General features: G+C 34.2%; 2 protein-coding genes across 4 annotated transcripts in view; both read right to left on the bottom strand.

Moving 5' to 3' along the window:
- LOC112505865 overlaps nt 1-3,549 on the bottom strand; it is a 56,762-nt gene extending 53,213 nt beyond the window's left edge. Inside the window, exons 1-5 of the mRNA XM_025109911.1 lie at nt 3,544-3,549; nt 3,172-3,426; nt 2,619-2,678; nt 2,107-2,199; nt 1,113-1,341 (exon numbers count right to left, since the gene is read on the bottom strand). Coding sequence (XP_024965679.1) covers nt 1,113-1,341; nt 2,107-2,199; nt 2,619-2,678; nt 3,172-3,426; nt 3,544-3,549 — 643 coding nt within the window. The remainder of the gene's footprint in view (nt 1-1,112; nt 1,342-2,106; nt 2,200-2,618; nt 2,679-3,171; nt 3,427-3,543) is intronic.
- A 2,596-nt stretch (nt 3,550-6,145) lies between these two features.
- LOC112506417 (serine/threonine-protein kinase STY13-like) overlaps nt 6,146-10,539 on the bottom strand; it is an 8,919-nt gene continuing 4,525 nt past the window's right edge. For 2 of the 3 annotated variants that reach the window (XM_025110433.1, XM_025110434.1), the window contains one exon: nt 6,146-6,723. In XM_025110433.1, the coding sequence (XP_024966201.1) occupies nt 6,384-6,723 (340 nt within the window). In that variant the 3' untranslated portion in view covers nt 6,146-6,383. The remainder of the gene's footprint in view (nt 6,724-10,539) is intronic. The other variant, XM_025110435.1, reaches the window with a different exon arrangement.

Here is a 10,539-nt window from a genome sequence, read left to right on the forward strand (position 1 = left end):
CATTACCAGGGAACCGAATCACATCTTTTTGTAACAAGCTGGGCATGATCAATATATATGCTCCAGCTTGAGGGGGAGTGTTAATTAAGTAACCTGTTTATGGTAATGTGTCCAAGCCCGATGGGCTTTAGGGTTAGGGTTTCCCATGTAATTATGTCTATATATAGTGTCTCTCCTCTTGTAAATTTGAATTTTATTGATGAATCATATAATAAAGAGCTCTCTCTTATTACAATGTCGCTATTCCTGCATCCAGAGGGTCTATTTTTTCTCTAAATAATATTCTCTTCATAAAAAATATTCATAAGCATAAGAAAATTTTCCAAGGAGAATATCGAACACATAGAAGTTGATTGTTTTTTGGTACATAATTATATCATACAAAACCTTCATTGGTCCAGCCTTTTCATATCCAAACTGAGAACAAGTTTGAAGTTTGATGAAGCTCCTATGGAAGAGCCTGTTTGATTTTATTTACATCAAGTTGGGTACGACAAACATCTATCTCCAAGTCTCAAAACTAAGGGACGGATGTTAATGTGTTACCTTGTCCTTTATGTTCACTATAGTTAAGGCCACAGGCCCACTTCAAGTACCCTACATAGGGTTTCTCCTTTATAATCATCTTTTCAAATCCTAAGTACTTGCATTATCTACTAGTACTAGATTCCTAATTTTATACACAGTTTGGTCCATAAGTCTGAACTCTGTACCAATAAATTCTACTCAATTCACACAATAATCTCATGTGCATGTATCAAAACCCATGCTACCTTTGGTCACTTACCCTTGGTATTATTATTATTATGAATTTTTGTGGTTCTGAATAGTTTTTCCTTTGTAATTAAAAAAGAATCCTTCCTAACAAAGACTATGAAAACCACCTCCAATATCAAACAGTGGACTCATGTTGAATTAGAATTAGACTCCATATCCAACAAAGGATAGAACACATGTAATCAGACACCAAAACTGCCTAATGAGAACTATTACCATCAGAATAACCACTCCTCAAGTTCAAGGGACCAGAGCCAAAGATGCATATAGATAAAAACGGCATAGAAGTAAATGAAAGTAAGAAAAAATGTGATTTAAACCAAATAATTGCTTACATTCCACATCAGCATTTTGTGCCTCGCTAGAAAGCCGGTCTACTGTTAGAGGTACAACATCCGCTCGAGTAACCCCACCAACAGCATCAATGTCAGCTAAAGCATCCCAATTAGGTGTAGGAATCCCACCACCTGAAGTTAAACCTTGAGAACCAATATCCGATAATATTCTTGCCAAGTAATAATACACATAGCGGAGAATAGTCCTGTCCTCGCATTGCTGACCAAGCTACAGAAATGAGTATCAATGGTGAAAAAAGTATTAAAAGTGTGCTTGCTCGCATTATAGCATAGTAAAACAGGAATCTAACTTAACATTCTCTAGAAAATTCTCAAATCACAAAAGTGAAGTTTCATGGAGAGTTAATCACATTCGCATACACAATTTTCTTACAAAAACATAAATCATTTACACATGAACTAAAAAAAACAACCACCAGAAGTTGAAATATAACTTCTGACTCCTCCATTTGAACATCATATGTGACTTCCATAAGAAAATCAGCTGCAAGATATCTAGCATATCTAAAATAAACTACAGTTTAAGTGGTCTCATGGAGAAATCAACCTCTCTGATCAAAGTTCCTCGTCTGAATTCTTAGCAACAGTTACAAATGTAGAAGAAGGGGAGATGAACTCATGAACTGAAATTTTACATCATGAATTGAGTCATTCCATCATCAAAAAGTATAGCTGGACCATAGATCAAATCAGATGGAAACTTTTACGATAATGTAAATTACAATGAAGCTAGGAATTAAAGTATTTTCAAGCAAGTAAGCAAATATCATCTTCAGTTGCTGCATATGACCCTCAAGTTTAAATACATATGAATCTCACAGTTTACATATGTATAGCCAAAATTAGAAATGTTTCGCATAGTATGTAACACAAGGTTCTAGAAATCAGTTATCCTCTAATATTTGTATATCATGAGCATCAAACTTCTTAATGAGTACACATTCGAAATGAGAGAATACATATAAATTCACACCATGAGAAGAGATGGTGCCAGAGATGGATCAACAGAGTTGTAGACCGCAAGTTTCGGGAAAACATGATGCACTAACTGCCTTTGAGACTTTTTCTGTATAAAGCCAGAGAAACTGAAAGTAAGCGATTATCCAATCAGATAGATACTCTCTTCCAAAAATAAACAGGCATTTTGCTCAAAAGTGTAAAAGGTAAACATATGTGCCTTTGTGTGTGTGTTGAGATTCATCTGCCATCTTTTGATCTTCAATATCTATGGCTAGTATAGCTTCAATATGTAAAAGCTGATTAGTGGCACATCTTACAGCCGACCGTTTGATTGCCAAGTTAGGGAAGAGAGAAATTTATCAAAAATGAATGAAAGCTTCCATTCATTTTCTATTAAATTCATAAAGATATGAAAAGCAACAACAAAACATCATAATGATGTAAATATTACTAGACTGCTGAAAAAGTTAAAAGAAAAAACGTTAGCATGTAAGTAAGTGCTGTTGAATTTGGAAGGACACGTACTTGGTCGGATGAAGCAGCTAGTTCATGGATGCTCCTTGCAAGTAGTGCATAAGAAACTGGCTGCATACAAGATGAGTGTAAGAAAACATAAAAACAGCAATCAGTTGAGTCAATGAAGCAAGTTCTTTGATTAAACCAATGCAATGTAAGGATGGTAATCTTAATACCAACATTGACGTGTAAAAAGGTCAACTAAGACTGTAAATTTATATACTACCTCTCAGTAGCGTCTTGGGTCCCAAATTTTCACAATTTCTCATGTATCCATATGTCCAGATAGAGGAGCAGGCGAGAAGATGTCATAGGCTTAGTTGACTGGAATTATGAGTAACTGATTATACATATATAAGCACACATAACACTTTGTGTAGGTTATGTTACAGTAGCTGTTCAAACGAACTTTATGAATCAAGATTCAGTTTTAATGAAATTATCTGGAGTCTCAATTAAAACACTACCTAAAACTAGCGGCAAATTACTAGCATTGTCACACATTGAAATGAAAATTTTATCATAGATGAAAAAATCAAAAGAATGTAATACAACATTTCACCTTTTTCCCATCTTTCTGGGGCAAACGAACAGCAGCTTTAGCAGCAGATACGGCATCGTTTTGGATCTGCATCAAATTCGGTTTCTTGTATTTCCAATCCCCGATGGTCATTAATGTTGGTAATGCCGATTTCTTAAACGGGCTCCGAGGCAGCTGAAACGACGGGGATGAAGGCTGTGGCGTTGTAGAAGAAGGTGTATATATCGACTTCGGGTCGGAGCTTATCAGATCGATGAACGTCTTCCCGGAGGGGTCCTGTAAAAATCAACTCAAAAACAAATGAAAACATTAAACTTATTAATTAAACATTTTGATTTTGGAAGCTCAAAATCTTGACATGAAATCTTGATTATTACGGAAACAGAATTTTACCGCCATGAAATCTTGATTACTACGTAGAGAATTTTGATCGTTTGCTTCGCAAACAGTTGAGGAAGATTACAGTGTTCTCTCTCTCTCGCTGCATGTGTATGTTGTATGGTCGCTCTCCTTTGGTTAAGATACACGGGTCGGGTCAGGGTGACCGTACTCACAACTGCATGACTAATCACATCCATACAAAATTGGGGTAAATTTTATGCAAACCCTAGTTTTTAACCAGATATACTTTCAATAATTTTCTTATGTTTATTAATTTCATAAATTATCATCATATTTTTTAATTTTAACACTAAATAAATTTTATTAAAAATTATGAATTAAATTATTTGATTATCTGTACTATATTATAAAACATTTGACAAATACTCATAAAAACTATTTTTTATGCATGAAGTACTATTTATTGATGCATGTTACTTAAAATTCGAGGTTATAAGTAAATTATACATAAATACAATTTATTAAAGCTACATGTTTGAATTCGTGTAACTAACTATAGATAAATATTATCAATTACAGGATAAACATCTCATTTTAAATATAAAAAATCTAAAATATAATTAAGATAATCATTAAATTATACTTATAACAGAATACCTAATTGTTATCCTTATAAAAATTACATTAATAAATCAAAAATAAATTATTTTGTTATTAAATCTAAATTAAATTATAATAAAAAATTGAATTAAAGAAATTACGTAAAAAATGAAAATTTTTAAATAGTTAATTTTTATATTAATATCGACATATTTTTTTCAAATTTTTACGAATATAAACATTATCATTTTCTCAAAATCATATAAAACTGTATTATATCATAGACAAAAAAATAAAACGAAACATTATCTCGATGTATCTCGTTGCATTACGCGAGTATTCTTCTAGTATAATTAAAGATATTTTCCCTTTAAAACAAAGTTTAATCGATTAAAACTTAAAATTTAAGATATGGCTACGTAAGTCCATCCGATCCAATTTGCAAACAATCCAATTTGATCTAAAACTGATTAAGAATTTGGTAATAGTACTTCAATTATTAATCTAATATTTGGACCGAGTAATAATTACAAGCCTATAAAAAGAAAATATTTTAAAATATAGAATATATAACTTATGAATGTCTGAACTAATGAACATTGTTTAATACGTCACATTTGTCATATATGGAATATGTAGCTAATGAACAGTGTTCACCAATGAAAATACGACACATATAAACATGTCCATTAGTGAACACATACTTCAATATGTATATATGTGTGACTGGTGGACAGTGTTCACCAATAAATAAGTTGTCGATGTGAATAGTGTTCACTAATGAATATTGAGTACATGTTCATGGTATAGTTATTAACAACATACTTTTTGAGCTCTATCACATATAAGAACCTTGTGATGTCCACGAAATCAAGATACGTCTTTATATTTTTATCCATTACTTCACCAAAAGATACTAAATACGTAAGAAAAATCAAATACCACATTACAAAATTGCGTATTGACCCATGCATGCCATAAGCTTTAATGTCGTCGTGTCATACATGATTCTTGTGTCACGTCGTGCCATGATGGCTGCTGTGTTGAGCCTTTTAGAGCATTGGTTTCTATTTATTATCATTCTTAGATTTGATTGTTAAAGGTTTTTTTTTTTTATTGAGGAACATTGTGAAACATCAATCGATCTATGTGATAAATCATCTTTTAATACAAAGCCACATTTTTCCAGATTAAAGTTCCATATTGTTTTTCAATTATAATAAATCGACTTGATTTTCATAAACAGTTCCTATATGGGACATGAGAGTCCAATTGATTTGCTTCACTTTACTATCGATCTATCTTTTTGAAATATTCTGGTACTTAATCATTTTTTTTTTATCAAAACAAAGATGGTGTTCGAGTATTTTTACCATATTTTTTGATTAAAACATAAAATTTGCATTTTATTTTTCAATTACAAGTTGTAAAAACTATAAACCACTAATTAATGCATAAATTGATCTTTAAAAGGCAAGTACAACAAATATTTTGGGTTAAAAACATTATTTCAAAATCTTTGACCAAAAGAACATTTTAACTTTGAATTGATAAATCATCTAATTTATGATTTAAAATCACAACAAAGTATACAATTAGCATCAAAAGGGACGGAAAATAAAATAAATTTTGAAACAATATTGTCGTTTCAGGTTGTCGGCTTCATAATCAAAATGATTTGCGCAAATTCTTTGAAATAGATATGCAAAAAAATATAATTTTCTTGAACTTTTAATTTTAGAGAATTCTTCAGATATAGAGATTTTTATCTCCTCCTTCCTACTTTTACATTTTAGAGAATCTATTGCAGCAAAAAAATTGTTTTTCATTTAAAGAATTTGTTGGAGAAGCTCTTAAACCTTTAATTAACTAACGGACAATTTGATCTTTATCTGCCAAAACCCTCGTGGCCATGGAAATTCACCTACAATGACTCTCCAAGCCATTCATGGTCGCTCGGGGGATTATTGGTGCACGTAAGCTAGCTCGGAAACCGACAGTTCCAAAAATAGAAATAAAGTAGAAGGCAGTTTCAGCAAGAAAGATCATGTAATAAATACATCAAATAAAATCTCCTTCATTACTACTAATTCAGCAACACATTAATCCATGAAATCAAAAAGAATCCAACAAAAACAAGTAGTTGTTCACTTCATATCATAATTTTCTCCCTCTTTTTCACCCTATCTCAAGAAAGAAATTAATTACTTACTACACATGCCTTCCTTTTCAGCTAATAATATTAATTGTTTCCATTTCTTTACTGTCTTCTTCTCCTCCCACACACATGATCAATCGGTAGTCATTGGCTGACTCATGCAGCACCTGAATCGAGCCTTACGCACTGTGGTCATGATCTCTGTCTCCGCATGTTCAAGCATTCTCACAATCTGCGTGAAGGGTGGCCTCACATCTTCGTTTCCATCCCAGCAGCGTGTCATAATTTCACTCAGAACTGGAAGGCAGTCATGTGGGATGGTCGGCCGGACGCCTTTATTCACAACAGCAAATGCAGCCTGCACCGCTGTCATGTTCTGGAACGGAAGCATCCCTGTGATCAGTTCCCAGAGAACGATCCCAAAACTATAAACATCTACCTTCTGTGTGTAGGACCGGTGCTGGATCATCTCCCTGCAATACCAACCAATATAGACATGCTAAATTCACACATATTTGAACTGAGATGGGTTTCTGATGATAGATCTTATGTTCCAATATGTGGGTCATTATTGCAAACTACAAAAAACTCAAGTTTCCAGAAGGGAAAATTTGCATGAAAATGCAACGTACTTTGATTTGATTCTTATACCTGACATGTGACATGTCAAACAATTGGGTACCAGGTTAGAATAGGAATCATACCAAAGTATGTTATCAAATGAAGGCTAGCAATAAATTGCACGAAGACTTTACAAGGGAGCATGTCTTTCCAACACAACACATAGCGCAACGATGTTCAATGGAATGCGATGCAGCACACAACATTTTCCACAACAAAATAAAAGATAAAAAGGAATATAAGTGGATCATAAATAATCAGAATATTATCTTGAAGTGGCGACTGAAGTAATTCATTGGCTAGAAAGGCCCAATAAATCGATTAAACATAGTGATGACTGAATCAAATTCAAAAAGAGTTGAAGTAATCCACTTGTACCATAACCCACCAGAATAATCCTTCTCCCCCACATCATTTGTAGAAGATAGTATACCTTTAAGACATGTGAAACCACCAAACCAAGCCAAGTTCCAAGAGGCTGTTTGTGAGCAAAAGAAAGACCCTCAAAGGAAACAGAACGTCAAAGTCTCCTACGAAATAACAAATGCAGGTGGTTGATCCGTGTAAAGTTGAACCAAAGTTCAAAGAGGCAGCATATCCAAAATAAGCGTTACATGGACATGGAAGTAGGGATTTGAAAGATCAATCATATAGTTGGAGAAAAATCAATACAGAATTGGTCTTTATTGGAGAGTCGGTAATGGCAGGAAAATAGACTAGGATGTTGAGAACATCCTGAGATTTATGAGGAGGAAAAGGAAGGATCATTGCTAATAAAAAACCCCTTCTTGTGGCTTGTTCTTCCCCCAAATAGAAGTTGTTCCTATACATTAATATCCTGTCTTTGATTGGGACTTGATAATAAACCTACTCCTCAATAAGAGATTAGAAGCAGGAACCCACCTCATTAAAACCGGCATAAATTGTTTACTTCCTAAACACAAAACTATTGTATCAATAATCCTTTTAAACATGTGAGACAAATTTCAGACAACTTAAGAGACAAGTTCCACTTGAGCGAGAATTGTGAAGAGAATGCACATCCCCAACTACTTAGCAGGAACAGGAAGAGTAGCAAAGGAGCATAAAATATTGTATCAAAAGCTACAATCAGAATAAAACAAGGTTGTGATCTATTTAGAAGGATGCAGTGAGAATCTTATCAACCCCAGAAACAACAAGCAACACTGCATTTAACCGACAAAGTACTAGTCACATCAAACAAACGTCAACTCATATACTTGACGCCGGTAATGAAATTGAAATCCAATATAAATTACTACATATCATTATCATTTCAAAGTGTGTTAATCAAAGTACTAATCAAGCTGTCACTAATGCACAAATTTCACAAACGATAAAAGAGATTTCAAGATTTTCTGAAACTATGTCATACATGGAAAATCACATGCAAAGGTGACAAAGTAGTTGAAATCTAATGCAGCCTCAATAAGACATAAACCAAAAAAATCAGAATGAACTAAAGCAAAAGACAACCTCAACTCCAGTTATGCTCCTAGGTAGATAACACACAAGTACTTCCCTAACATGACTCACAAAACAACTTGAAATATACTTAAATTCCAATCTTAACTGCTTTATGATTAAAAAAGAGGTGTCCCACCCGACAAAAATATCTATTTAACTTGTACATCCCCAGCTCCTTAACAACATAATGAGTAGCAAAGGATATGTACAATTATTTCAAGCTTTCTATTACTTGACCAGTAAAAATAAGATTATTTGGAATTGTAGGTAAAGTACATCGTACAAGAATCTGGCGTACCCATTCTAGTTGCTTCTACACCACCAACGGACATAATGAACTATTTTTGTGATTCCAAGAGTTGACTGTGTAGTGTGTTAAACATAACATTCCCTTACCTATCATACAATCACATGATCATGATTTCCGTGATTGTGCCAAAGGAGTACCAGAAGTCAACTGCACCTAAGACGAAAGAGGAACTTCGAGAAAGAAAAGTTTCATTGAAGTTCTCCAGTGAAACCAGAGGTCCCTATGATCTTCCTAATAATCTAGATAATAGAACTTTTTAAGCTCCTATTTCTAGCAATAACTGCACTAAATATTCTGTCTGAATCACCATGTCTTATTTCCCTGTAATATAGCCTCTCAAATCAAGGTAACTATAACATATTATAGAACTGGAGCTAAAACATTTCACTGAAGACAGAAGAATTTATCGATAGGGGTGGTACACATATAGGAAATAACTTGATCACTATAGGTACAGTGAGTTAAGGTGTAGAGCTGCCATAGGAGTTCAGTGTGTGTGACAAGAAAGCCCATCTAAAACTGAAAGAGAAATTCTACAAGGGAAGTCCTGTACACTACTTCCTGTACTAGCAGTTGTCAATACTGGGTACCACGCTCTGTTTTTTCCATGTTTGTTTAACCTATTTCCCTCACATCCTCACAGAGGCAAGTTCTGCGTACATAACCCCCCTACCTTTGCATGGGATTTACTGGTTGGTTAGTTTGGTACTATAGGTACAATGAATATAAATCAAGTAACAACCATACACCCCCTGAACAGAGTGAAATACTCTTCAAATGTGGAGCCCATTATGCCCAACATATGAAGCCTAACTAACACACTACGCATAGCCGATAGGACATCACTTGACTTGGAGACTAACTAAACAACTTCCAAGCTCCCTAGGAAGAGAATGGTTCATCATGGTTCACACCACATCTGGCTCTCTGACATTCCACTACACCATAAATATACCATTGTCATTGGCTGGTGACAGGTTGACAATGGTAGATAGACATTAACTTTCTGTATACATCAAAGACAAAAACCCAAAGATACCATAAACTGAATATATGATACATCAAAGACAAAACCCAGACGCATGTACAATATAGGCTAAAACCCCATTATCTAACACATCTTTACCACATAAGTGCCATGGCTATTCCAAGATGCCACCAATGCAAAGAAAACTACACTTGTAAGCTAAGCTGTTAATTGCGCCACTATAGCGGTGCTATCGCGGTTCGCAGTCATGGGACAAATAGCGATGGTCAAATAGTGGTCTGAAATAGCGATCCCACGATTAGCAGCACTATTGAATGCTAAATGACCACATTTTGAACACAAAAAGCAGCCGCATAACCACACTGTGTTGGTGTTAAAAATGAACCTTGTGGGCTCTTATTTTGGACCTGCATTGGGTTTTATTTTAGTCCAACAATACCAAGGCTTCATCATTCTTATTTTTTCAGATTTGGACACTATCGCTTTGACCTCTGGCTTTGAATAAAAGTATTCACATTGTTCAATTATTTTTATTTGGACTTGGACATCATTGTTCTTATATATTTTTATTCAACACATATAATATGTTGAGTTGTGTATGCATATATAGAGAGCGTCAAGTTCATACAAGAATAGTAACTAAATAAGTGAAAGAAAACGGTCGAATCACATGTGATTTTACACTAAAATCACGTGTAAAATCACATGTGATTCACACGACTTTGGCCGCAACCTGAGGTTGCGAGCCACGTCGCCCGCACACCCTTGCGTTGACCGTTAGTGTAAAATCACGTGATTTGGTCGTTTTCGTGTTCTTTTATTTGGTTATTGTTCTCGTTTGAACCTCCCTCTCTCTCTCTGTATATATATATATATATATAT

This window comes from Cynara cardunculus (genome assembly GCF_001531365.2).
Source record: "Cynara cardunculus var. scolymus isolate 2C chromosome LG 2, CcrdV1, whole genome shotgun sequence".
Taxonomy (NCBI): Eukaryota; Viridiplantae; Streptophyta; class Magnoliopsida; order Asterales; family Asteraceae; genus Cynara; species Cynara cardunculus.